The sequence below is a fragment of the Zonotrichia albicollis genome, chromosome 5 (genome assembly GCF_047830755.1).
Source record: "Zonotrichia albicollis isolate bZonAlb1 chromosome 5, bZonAlb1.hap1, whole genome shotgun sequence".
In the NCBI taxonomy this organism is placed as follows: Eukaryota; Metazoa; Chordata; class Aves; order Passeriformes; family Passerellidae; genus Zonotrichia; species Zonotrichia albicollis.
The window spans coordinates 64746196-64759323 of NC_133823.1; the positions used below are offsets into that span (position 1 = coordinate 64746196).

The 13128-nt window shown below is 42.0% G+C and overlaps 1 protein-coding gene across 4 annotated transcripts in view; it reads right to left on the reverse strand.

The window, feature by feature from the left end:
- The window catches only part of MTHFD2L (methylenetetrahydrofolate dehydrogenase (NADP+ dependent) 2 like), a 28527-nt gene that overhangs the window by 8019 nt on the left and 7380 nt on the right, over positions 1 to 13128 (reverse strand). For 3 of the 4 annotated variants that reach the window (XM_026798393.2, XM_026798394.2, XM_005495877.4), the window contains exons 4-7: positions 11686 to 11838; positions 10864 to 10971; positions 7126 to 7218; positions 3027 to 3152 (exon numbers count right to left, since the gene is read on the reverse strand). In XM_026798393.2, coding sequence (XP_026654194.2) covers positions 3027 to 3152; positions 7126 to 7218; positions 10864 to 10971; positions 11686 to 11838 — 480 coding nt within the window. The remainder of the gene's footprint in view (positions 1 to 3026; positions 3153 to 7125; positions 7219 to 10863; positions 10972 to 11685; positions 11839 to 13128) is intronic. The other variant, XM_026798395.2, reaches the window with a different exon arrangement.

Here is a 13128-nt window from a genome sequence, read left to right on the forward strand (position 1 = left end):
ATCTTTCACACTTCCAGTCAGAAAGAACAGTTCTCATGTGTAAAGCCCTCCACTCACATCACAACTGCATCACCTAACAAAAATCTCACACAAAGGATACCTTTTCTACATAGGCATCCAATCAAGACTGAACAATCAGCACTGCTGTTTGTCAAAAATCTGGAAGGAATTGTAAAGAAATACAAGCAACTTCGGTTTCATTGGTATTTCCAGTTCCACTTGCACAGGTGAACCACTACTGCAGCGTGTTAGTAGCCTGCTCTACCAGTTACTCCTGGAAATGATGCTCCACCCAAAAGAGCTGTTTCAGCTAAATCTTCTGGGTAAGTTGTTGCTTTATTTCATGTTCCTGGTCCTTGTAGCCCTCCTCCTCCCTTGGCATTATAGTTGTGGCAACAAAAGCGTATAAAACAGGGCCAAGTGCACCCACACACGCACTAGGCTGCTCAGAGAAACAGATCTCCCTTTCTGTAACTGAAACTTGCTGCCCAAAAGCAGCTAAAACGGCACTAGGGATCACACAGGGATGCCACTGCTTCTCCTCACTCCTGGCACTTCACTCTTCCTCCTGATGCCTCCACAAGGGAGGACAGCCACTCCCCAGAGCATAGGATTCTTAACATAAGCAGGGATTCTCCATACGCTGTGGTAGTTTCACATGAAGAGTAGCACATGCAGTTCCATTTATCCCTGCAGTATCAGGCTGGATAACTCAGTGCTTGGCAGCTGACCTCCACATGCACAGTGTTCTCCTGTCTTGCTCTTTTAGATACCTGGGAACTGCACAGTAAACTATTCTGGACCAAGCAACTACTGGTTTTTGATGTGCACGCAGTTTGGAGTGTCAAAATAAAGAGGACACGTGGGGAAATGGGAAATCACAAATACTGCTTATTAAAGGCATTCCATTAATTTCACAAATGTGTACACTGAATTTAACAACGAAAGACACAAAAAAGAAATTAAATGCATCCTTTTGTTGTTAAGGAGATAAAAATAAACTTCAACTGTCTCACCTACCTTGCAGAGATTAGAAGATGGGATCCAAGTACTTGCAAGATAAGCAACTGAATCAAAACACCTTCCACCCACCTAATAAAATTAATTTCCACTACAGGAACATTTCAGCCAGACGACCTGGTGAAGGAAGACATTTCCCTCTAGTTTTTGTAAATGAAATTTGAACTCTCATTGGCCACTTAAACCTCTCTCTCCGGATTTCTCTCCTAAAGAAGTGGATGAAGACACAATACATACTGGTGGGCTATGTGATGTTACACAGGGGCCACATCTCAATACAGCCATTTATGTGCCTAGCCTCAACCTGCAAAATCCATTTCCACTCAGGCTTAAATAGAGTTCCAACCAAGTGATCAAACAGGGGAAAAGGATAAAATTATTTGCTACACAAACTTGCTGGCTTGTTCCATTTCCTAACTGCCAGATCAAGTACTTGCCAAGGGTGGTTTACTTGCTAGTCTTCAGAACTGTATACACTGGGATGATTTTTGTTGTTGTTAAAGATTCAGTGAAACTTTCACCGATACCAATGAACCAACAACAGCTTCCCTTTGGCAATGCACAGAGAAATGCTACTTGTAACTGCAGTGGCATAATCCAAGCTGAAGTTCCTCCCTCTTTTTTGGATCTTCCCTCCCCCCAGGTGAAATCTCGAGAACAACCCACAGCAGACATGATGAGACAGATACAGCACATTGCTGAAACTCTGAATCATGGCCTTGCCACTGAATCTACACCTTTATTGCAGGCACAAGGTCCCGTGTTTGAAGAGAAATAAACAAGAAGGATGCAGGTTCACGTGAAACGTTCCCAAAGTTCCCACAGCTTTTGTACTCCCCTACCTGCTAAAGCTAACCAAATACCTGGAAACTGTCTGTACTTTAGTTCAGCTCTGAAAACAGAAAATAGAACCTTTTCTTTGTGATACCACAAATCCAGGCAGGATAAGGGGGAATTTTTTTTTTCAAGCTGTCCTCCAAAAGGTTTCTTTTCCTGGAGCCCTGTTGCACACATCCAGTTACACATTTCCAAACACATTCCAAGACAGTCGCTCAGCTATACTCATGCAGGTAATTTCACAGACTTTAACAGACAGGTAACATGCATGATGAATAAAAGCAGCAGGGAACTAAGGGAGTGATGTAATTAGAAATACACACAGCTGGCTAAAACCATTCTGAATATAATTAAGCTTTGAAACATTATGCCAGCCAAGATGTTAATAACTGTGGAAAAAAACCTGTGGGTGATTTTCATACTTATCAAAACAAGGAACTGTTGAGAACCATTAATAATGTGGGTAAATGCTGTCTAAGCTTCCCACACTCAACCCTGCCAATAAGTGCAACAATCCTGCTATTCCAGTCTGGAGCTCCTCCAGAGCAGAGATATTTAATCAAGTTACATTGTGAACTTGCTCTGCAACAAGTTAAACATAAAAAGATCAATATGTAACAACAATTTTTATCTGTAAGGCTTGCCTGGACTAAGATGTTAAGCACTTTAGACGAGCACACATTAAACTTTAGCATAAAGCATATTTCTAAAGCCAAGTTAGCATTTTCACAGACAAGTGTAGAGGAGGAGAACAAAAGGAGGCTTTGAGAAGCTGTGGGTTAATAATAGTTGCTACAAACAGCAGGAGACCCTATGCTTGAGAAAGAGCAGAAATTGTTTTCATTGATTACTTTTCAAACATTCCACAAACTCAAAAGATTAAAGGAACTGGACACAAGCACCTTCTACCCCACTGCCAAAGAGCTCATCTGTGTCTCTTAGGGGTTGCTGGTACCTGTAATTAAAAGTGACACTTTGTCTCCTAACTAACAAGCAATTTCTTAATAGCAGATAGATTTTTGTTCTTATTTAAGTAAACACATTATAAAAAATTCCTGAAAACATAGTCTTATTTGAAACACTGCCTAGTCCAAAAACTTACCATGAGTGAATGCTATGAACTTCAATATATTTATCCAATGGATTTGTATAAAGAGTGTTTCACTAACCTTCAAAGTCCACATCACCAACTAATTTGGTTTTTCCTGTAAGAGGATCATGGATATGGTTGATGCCTACATCAATCACAGCTGCACCTTCTTTGACCATATCAGCTGTAATCAACTTTGGGATACCTGGAATCATAAACACACATTTCACTACCCTGGCCAGGCAACCTGAAGTAATCACTTTTGAATGATATCAAGGGGTGTGCATGCACAGCTATGCATGCACAGAATAGAAATCTACAACACTGAATATTTCTTGGTACACCCCACACTGAACACAACTATTCATCAATTGCACACTGTTTGTAACCACTACTAGAGAAAAGAGGAAAAAAAACCCACAAAAAACATCCCACCAGAAGTTGTGCCATGGGATTGGTTTTGGGTCAAGAAACACACTCAACCAGAAGGCAATTTCAACTGTTACAGAGTCCCAGCAGACAACACTGATCTTCCACAGGGACAATGGACCATTTCTTGCTCTTTACAGCAATTTGGGAGACTTCTGCACTTGTCCTGGGAGACCCACCCTGGGCACTGCAAACTTTATGGGCTTCTTCATCTCTGTGTGGGGTCCTGGAGTAGGAGTATTTGGCTATTGAAAAATTCCACCTGAAAGTGCCACAACAAACCACCTCATCTTTTTTCACATGCACCATATTTCTCCAGCACATTTAAATGTGAAGCTTCTTGATACTCATCACAAATATGTGCTTCAGTGGGGACCCAGAAAAACTAAAAGGTCACTTCAAAGTCTAGCTAATGAAATGTATCCATGGCCCTATGACTCCTGTCAGGAATTTCTTCCCTACCGTGCAACCTCCAACTTTCAGTAGTGGGAATTTCCTAACTAAATATTACAACTCACCTTGCTTCTTGAGCAATGCCATCAGCTTTCTGTTCTGAAAGCAATGTTAAACTACCTCCAAAAAGAGAGTCTGAACTCCCCTCTCCCCATCAAAGCAGCTTTCTCTCAGGTGGGGAAAAGCGAACAGGAAAAGAAACCAAATCCATATGGGTTGAAACTGCAGTTTTTTTGGAGGGAAGGGCTGGTGTACAAGGCTCTGGCTCCATGTGCAGTGCTGAAGCACTGACACAGCCATTTGGATACAGACAGTACCAGGACACTCCTTGCTCTCCATTTCTCACTCCCCCATAAGATACTTGCTTGAAACTCTGCTTCTCATGTTGAGCAAGCCAAGATCACAAACTCTTTCCTACCTTGTTTGATAACATCTGACTGCATCTCCTTCATCCCAATCTGATGTAATCCATGGTAACCTGGCTGGTAATTGGATAATGCTTCAGCCTTATGGGGGTAAATGATCTGTGTGTGATAGGGCTGCAAGTATATTAATGGAAGCTGCACAGTTACATGCTTTGTAAAATGGTTTGATAATAAGCCAAATACTTAATAGCAACAAATGAACTAACCCCCAAACCAAATGAGCATATCTAGCTACTTAAGCCTGCTTTACATACCAAGTAGGAAGGGATAAACATTAGGGTAGGTTTTCCTAAACTGCACTGACTGAAGAATATGGAAAAACTTTTCGTTGGCAATTTTTGCAGAAAATGATGAATCACATTTTAAACAAAGGAAGAACAAGGCCCTACCTAATCTGAGTTTAGATGCAAGAACTGTGAATTTCCAAGGAAGCTAACCAGAATAAAAGGTCTGATCAACCAGCACTTCCGACACAAGAAGACCACAGATCATGTCCTGAGGGACAGCACAAGCAGTCCAAGCAGAAGTTCGTCTGGAATTTGACACAGTCACTACTTTTCCTGTTTATCCCCCCTCCAAAACGTGGCAGGCAGATGAGCCCTGTTTCTCCCAGCAGACTGGAAAGCCCAGAGAGCAGGAGCAGCAAGCTGACTGGCTCCAGAGTCCTGCTGCTTCCATCACAGTCTTGCCTGTCCTGAGGTGGCTCTAGGAGCACTGCTGGGTAAAGCTGCACTTGCACTGCTGCCATGGGGCTGGGCTGATGGCAAAAAGAACAGACTCCATGGGATGTCTGTACAGGCAGGGAGTACAGGCCAAGAGGGGTAACCCCTGTGGCGAGATACAAAGTGGCAGGAGTGCTTAACAGGAAACAATGCCTTAGATAGAAATCCAAAAGCTGCGTGGTATTGAAAGAAATTTTAGGGAGGGGTAGGCTGGACAAAAGCAGCCTGTTGGAATTTAAGATGTAAGGAGTTGGGTAGGAATAAGAAGGAATCAACTGCATGGATAGTTTCAATCCAAATCAGGAAAATTAGTGCCCCAAGCCTGGGGGCAAATGAGAGACAGCACACAGAGCCAGATCTTCTTACTTTCAGGAGTAAGAGAAAAGAAGCACCTGATCTGAAGTACCACCAAAACCATGAATGCAAGTGAACAGGAAAGCACTCAGAGGTGGAGCACCAGATCAGAAGGGACTCACTGCAACAAGTCACCAATCAGGAGCCAGGATGCAGATGGCTCTTGCAAAAGTACCACACAGGAAAAGGAACCTTGTTCTTCCAATGCAGGCACACACAAAAAAAGCTCTCTTCTTCTGCACATATTCTGCAGGGGCCTGTAAAAGCAGCTGTTCCAACCTGGCAAGGTACAAGTTGCAAGAAAGGCAACACTTACTCAACAGATCACCCATTTCCGGGGAGTGTGCGATCCCAGAGGTAAAATGGGCACAGTTCTCATGCAATAAAAGGAAGCTTGAAGTGATTCCACCTTTCTAAAACACAACTTTCCCCAGAGCACACACCAGGGCAGGGCCGAGTCCTGTTTGCACAACCTAGCCCCAGGTTTTTTCATCATTCCAAGTATATCTCAAGTTGTGTAATGAGTGTTGTATCATGCTCCTGTTACAAATTATAGAAGGAAAATAATGTGAAAGGCAAACATGGCTGAATGGCTACGGGACCATTTAACTCCAAGCATAAACAATGACAAACCATGTTCAGCACAGAAATCAGAAGCAATGATTAAACTGGAAGCAGTGAATTTGGATGAAATGCCACTGGTTTACTTCCAGTTAGCACACCATTGCTGTCTTTTATTCACAGTGGTGAATTCTGGTCAGGCCCACAGTTGAACAATTAGATGTGGGATAAATAAGTTGTTTCTTGATCCTGGCCTGCCAGCGAAGTTAAACCCTGAAGGCAAGGGCATCTCACTTCAACATGAAGTGACAAGTTTTAGACAGGTACCTGTCTGTCTTCATCTAGAAAATACACAAGGAAGTCTTGGGTCTTCAGGATGAGAAACAGGGGGAAAGGGAGCAGAAAAAAGGAAAGACAATCCTCTTGTAGTCCAACAAAACAGTACAAGAGAAGGATGACACCCCTGAGCTGCAAAGGGACCCAGAATTTTACCAAGTCATACTAAGTTGGGTCACTTGATTTTTTAAAATTAATTTGTATTCTACTTCAAATACCTGTAAACAAATAAAAAAGGCTACTTAGAAGCAGAGTTCCTTTTGTTTCTTTGGGACAGATTAGTTAAACTCCAAGTATTTCAGTTTGTTGCTTTAAGAGTACAGACACTGCTCTTTCAGTTCCCTTCCTCTAGGCAATTACCATTGTCTTTCTCTTCACATGATAATTGTAAAAGAAAAAAAGCCCCAGCCATTACTAACATTTACCCAAACCTCCAGTTAATTTGGCAAGGTTGGCCTTAATTCTAACAGTGGTGGAATGATACTGTGGGCATACGAATGCAGGCTCCAGCTGATTTAAAGAAACCCTCCTGTCAAAATTTAAATGACTCATGATTTTTCCATGGCACAGAGAATGTTTTAATTTACATAATTACACCTGTATAAACTATGCACTGACTGGTTCCCAATCTTGAGTTCACTCCAAAGTCTCCCTAAGGGAAAGGTGTCACATGTGACAAGAAGCAGTTTATGAGTCTGCAAATGTGAAGGGCAAGAACAAAGAGCCAAATCACTTGCCCTTCCTACAGGGAGAAATCCTACCTACTGCAACACCCTCAGCAAGAACTGATTATTCAGTGAGGTGTGAAAGAGCCAGTGCCACAGACACAGACTGCAAAGTCCTCTTTTCAGAAGGTCTGAAATACTGCAATTGGAGCATCAACACCAACCAGCATTACCTGCAGCAACTATTACTATGTCAGCAAGCTGTGTATGGATCTTGAGCTGCTCTTTTGGGGTGTATCTGTGAGTAATGGTCACTGTAGCATCACCTGAAACAGAAGAGAAAAACAATGAATTGTCAGATGTAAAATACTATAAAAAGCACAGCATTTACCCTCGGGTGCAAATTATTTACTTTGGTACATTAACAACACAGATGATCAGATTTGTCTTGGGATGCGACTTTTAAATCAGCATAGGCAGAACACTCACAAGACTTGCTGCTCACACATATGAAAAAACATTTGATCTTAAAAGTTCTCATAGGTTGAATTCATTTATGTACTGTGGGCTCAACTCCCTTCCATGGGAAAGGAAAACCTTCCATGGCTTTGTTACATTCAGTGGAACTCCACAAAACAAACCCAGCACAGAAGCCAGTGTGTTTTACCAAGGTCAGTGTGCAGAGGGTGCCACATGACTCAGCTGTTTGCCACACACAAAACCTTCAACGCAAGACCATCAGTAGAAGCACAAGAAGCACACATAATAAACTCTCCTGCTAAGACATGAAAACCCTTGTGATGTTTGGAGACACTGAGGAGAGACCACAACATGAGCAGTCACAGGGAGAGGGTCCAAAGGCTCATACTGCATCCAACAGCAGTGTGCTATTCCCTTGAAGGCTGCCCAAGCAAGCAGAGAACAGCTCTCCAAGAAGACTGCTGCCAAGCCTTTCTGTAATTATTTTTACTGCACAGTGTTCAGGTGTTACATACCCCCATCTCTGCCTTCCACTCATCACAGACACCTAGGCCATGTTATTTGCAATTAAACTGAAACCTTTTGCCTTCTCAGACATGACCATCACATCTGCTTCCTTTGGAATGTGTCTGACTGGTCTAATCTGTGCCTCTCATTATCGCTCTCAGGCATCTCATCTTCAACCTTTCTGTGCCCTGGCCTCACTGCTCTCTCCCCTCAGTTTTTATGCCTCTTCTTCAGGTTCTACAGTGCACATTATCCCCCCAAAGACAAGCAGATCAAAATATTTGCAGATGACAAAACCAGAAAAGTACAGGCTGAAAAAAATAGAGGAGTCTTCCAATACCTGCTTTAAGCAAAAGAAGTATGTCTCACCCAAAACCACAATCATGACTCAGCATAAAGGTTGAGAAAAACCAATGGATAAAAGCCAAAGTTACAAGGTTATCTCTGAGGAATAAAATAGGTGCTAATTTGTCTGTAAAGTTTTAATGTGTCTGTAGTCAGCTCCTGAAACCAAGCAACTGCCTTCACTACCAAAAATGAAAGGAGAAAAAAAAAAGGGGGGAAAAAAAAAGCCCCTACCTTGAGAATAGCAGTCCAGAAGCTTACAGACACCTCAGAAAGAGGAGGTTTTCCATTTATTTGTGATCATGCCCAAACAGAAAATAAACAACTACTTTTACACTGCTACTTCTGTGAAAGAAGAGGAATATATTTAACAATTAAGATTCCACATCATACTCCCAAGCCAATTCTCTAGCTTACAAAACAGAGATAGTCTCTTGACCTACCAACACAGAACAGTATTTATTTTGGAAGGGGTTCACATAGCTTTTCCATTTGATCAGATATTGCCACCTGCAGGACATGAGTGCATCTACATATGAAACATCACAAATTATGACAGTCCCCAACTTGTAATTTTTGTTCATAATCTAGAAAGAAAACCAACCAAAATGCACAACAAAAAGTAGTACCATGTATACCCACTCCTTGCATCATTTCTCAATTGTAAAAAAATTAATCAAATCAGCCCAGTTGATGAAAAAACCTCTTTCTTGACTGATAACCTGAGAAAGGTTTTTCAGCATCTTACTGTAGTTCTTCTCTGGTCCCTATCCTCCCAAGTTTCAAAAAAGGAAAAAAAGCTGAAACCATGGTCTGGCCCCCCTTCCTTTTCACATGCCATCCAGGCCAATCTCTCGCTGCTCAAAGCAGAAATTAAACCCAAATGCAAAAGATGAACTTCAAGAAGAGCCCCATCTGTGAGTCAGGGAGGAAAACTCCACCAGATTACCCCAAATACAGAATTATTTACCATCATATACACAGCACATAGACACTTAATGCCAGCTGATTATCAGGAGTACACATTCTTTTGTTTTCTCATTGCCACCCGTTTTGTACTGTGTGCCAGCACTCAGCAGACTGGGAAACTATGAAACTACCTGAGAAATAAATCCATTTCTTCAGATTAGGCAAAGAACTTCCATGAGTTAACTCTTTCTGTATCCAGGCTCCAGTGTCAGCAACAGACTATGAAGATTCTTCTGTCCCTGCACCAAATATGTGACATACCTAGAACCACTGGCAATGCCCGCAAGCATTTTCAAGGGTTTCAATCAAAGCCTTCTGACGTGTCAGGAACCACAACTTTGGCAGAAGACCATGAAGCACCACAAAAATCTCATGGACTGACCCCCCAAACCAAGCTGCACTACCAGACAGTCAAGCAGGAACTAGAAAGCCAGGATACAAGACAACAAAACTGAGCCGTGGATCCAATCCACTCAAAAGCTGGAAGCTGCAAACAGTGTTCAGTCACAGCTAGAATCTGCCCATGCAGCTGCTGAGGGTTTTGCAACAAGCTGCTGAAAGCATCACAGGTCACTAGGTCCCCTCATTTCCAGGTGGGAAATGTGTAAGTAGTTTGTAACATGACCTTGTGTTCTACCAAGCCTACTTCAAACGTCAGCTGCACTGCCAATAACAAATGTCACCCAATATTTGCAGCAAATGGCAAAAATGCTACTAATTTCCGTGGGAATGAGGATGAGACCAGAACTATGCAGCAATGGTAATTACAATCCAGGCACTGAGAGAAGTTCCAAATAGCAACTTTCCCACAGAGGCTGAATGGAAAAACCAACTCTATGATTAGTATAAAGCTTTTAGTGTTTTATTATATTAATAACAGATTTCACTCTGCTCCAATTAAACAGGCCTGGAATTAAATGTCCATGTTCACCTCATTTGTGGATACCACCACAGCAGTTTCTAACATCAAAATGAAGCAGCAAAAGGGCAGCATTCTATCTAAGCTATATTTGTTTTAATTTCTATAGCACCATTATAGCAGCACATGTAGGCTTCTGTAATTAGGATTCCTTAAAAATATTTCCACCACAGCACTCAATTTCCAGGGGGATATAAACTGCACTGCAGAAACACTCCCCAGGCCAACAAGTAATCATGGTACTCACACTGTAGAGTTCCTTGGTTGGTCATTCAGGTACTTTTACAAGCAACACCTCACTGACATAGCACAACTCAAGGGTCCTGCCACACTTTTTTGTTTATTCATACTTAAATCTGTGTGTGTACATGTAGACATATGTGTACGTGTGCTCACTGCTGCATGACCAACAAAATCAACATTGAACAAGCATGAGGGTAAGGCACATAAACAGCTACATTGTAAAAACATCACAGGAGCCTCTGCTCCTTCAAGGCTATGCTCAAGGATCACTTGAAATAGTAGCTGTTTCAAATGGAGGAAGAAGTGATGACTTAACACCAGAAAAAGTCAAGTCCAGAAACTGCTCTCCTGAGAATAAGGCAGGAAATGTGTTAGCAAATTTATTTTCTTGGTCTGGTCGAAAGTATTCAAAAGTGTGGAAAGCTTGGTCTTAAATCTGAGTCCTCTAGCCAGCTTTATTTTCAGGACTTCACAAATGGAAACATTGGGATAACATTCCTGGACTTACCTCCAGGCCTTTCATGCTCTCCATCAGTATGTAAAAGCATTGAAATAGGCATTCCAACATTTTTGGATCTTCCAGCTACAAGAACATTTTTTCCAAATGTTTGTATTCCTTGCAGGGAAAAAAAAAGTAAAAAATTATATTCCAGTATTTTGATATATCTAAACCCTTCTTCTCAATCCCCACAACAGAATTATTTATGGTTGTGGATTGCTGACATCAACACGACTTGAAAATCCACAAGGCTGAATTTGAGGGATGAATCCACAAAACTTTCAGCTTTCACCTCAGAGAAAGAAAACTGACAGCTCATTCAGGGTACCTGAATCACCCTTAGCAAGGACTTAATTTCCTCAGTCCAGCCACAACAGGAAGTATTTATGTCTACCAGTAAGGACACGTACATGGTAAATAAAAAATTACAGCTATTGAAAACATATGCATTTTCCCCCCTTCCAGTACTGAATTAAGTGCTCCCATTTTTTATTCTTGTTTTTCTCCCTTCTCTACAAGAGCTTACGCATCCCATCTTTTATTTGACAAATAGAACAACAACAGCACCGAAAATTTCCTGCAAAACTACAAAACCCAGAAAGTTACTGAAGTGTTCCACCAAATACTACGGTCTACACTTAAATAATAGCTGTGCTAATGGCACAAGTGGCCATCGACTTGGCAGCTCCTTATTCAGATTAATACTCTAAATGTTCATTCTTCAATCAGCCCAACGCATTTAGAGAACCCTGACCTTTTAGCTCACACCTGAGTTGATCCCTTGTTCACCTCCCAGGACAAGAAGAGTTCCAGGAGAGGAGAGTCTCTTACCTGTCCGTTTGATGATCTCCCAGACAGCAGCAGCGGTGGCAGGGATTATGGAAGGCTGATCCAGGCACAGCCGCCCAATGTTCATGATATGGAACCCATCCACGTCCTTCTCAGGGGCGATGGCATTGCACACGGTCCGCTCGTCTATGTGATCTAGGAGACACACAGCCCTCAGCTACAGCTCCTTCCCTTCCCAGGTGCCATCAGTGCATCATCACACAGCCCAGACCTGGCCAGGGTGATCAATTACTGCTCTTCATTGAGCCAGCTACACTGCCCCTAAAGGCAGCTTTACCTTTTCAAACAAACACTTTACTGAAGATTAGGTTAAGCCATTTGTTACAGTGTTGATACAACAGACCCTGCCAAAATATGAGAGCCCAGTATGCAGCTGAGAATGAGGACAGTAACTATTAGAGGAAATATTTAAGGAAGTAATTTCTGAAACCTGGAATTCTTAAAACATGGAATGACTCAAGAAGTCCAACTGTAGTAGGAGTCTTTGTAAAATATATGTATTATGTAAATGGCTGTGCCCCAATCCTAGTTGTTCTAAATGAGCTACAGCTGTGAAGTCCTTAACTGGACTGTGCCACAGCAGCTGTGGCTCATGAAGGCAACTGGGATAAAAGGGGTGGCCTTTCCTGTCAGGGAGAGTCTTGGAGGAGCCCTGACTGTGAAGGAACAACACTGCTGAGAAAAACTGCTCATGAGGTGCAGGACTCTAGAAATATAATAACAGCAATATGAATGCAATATATAACAGCTATATGAGTACAATACCCAACAAACCACAGGAGAGCAGTTACATGCATTTTTCTGGTTTCCAAGCCCACAGAGGACACACGAGCTAGTTTTTAAACAAATTAATGGAAATCTCAAGCTGAAGTAACTTTGAAGGTCTAGCTTTCCTTTTCCAACAACACTTTTTTTAGTCAACTGTTCATCAGTAGGACCAAAACATACCGTACTTCATGAAAAAAACCAAGAAGACACCAAACTGCTTGATATTGGTGATCTCAAAACACTGAATATGGCTTAAATGGCATTGCCTGCACAAATTTTGTATTCATATGTACTCATACTAAATATTTTTCATATGCACTGATACAAGATAGTTCTGTAACTGCTTAAAGCTTACACAGCATAAACATTAGTATTGATTATGAAAAAAAAAAGTGTTTGCCAGAGCTCTCCCTGCAGAGTTACAAACCCAAGCATAAACCTGGAATACATAACACCACAGAGGAACAGCTCCACGAAACATCCCATACTAACCCAAAAAAGCAAACTGGGCTTAAGGACTGACCCATGGGCTGCTGAGAGCCCCATAATGGCACTGACTGACCCAGGGCCTGCAGCAACCCAGACCTGCTGAAAGGTTTTGTTTGGGAGAAAGGCAAGCTGATCCCCAGAGCAGGTAGATGGGGCGAGAGCCACTGA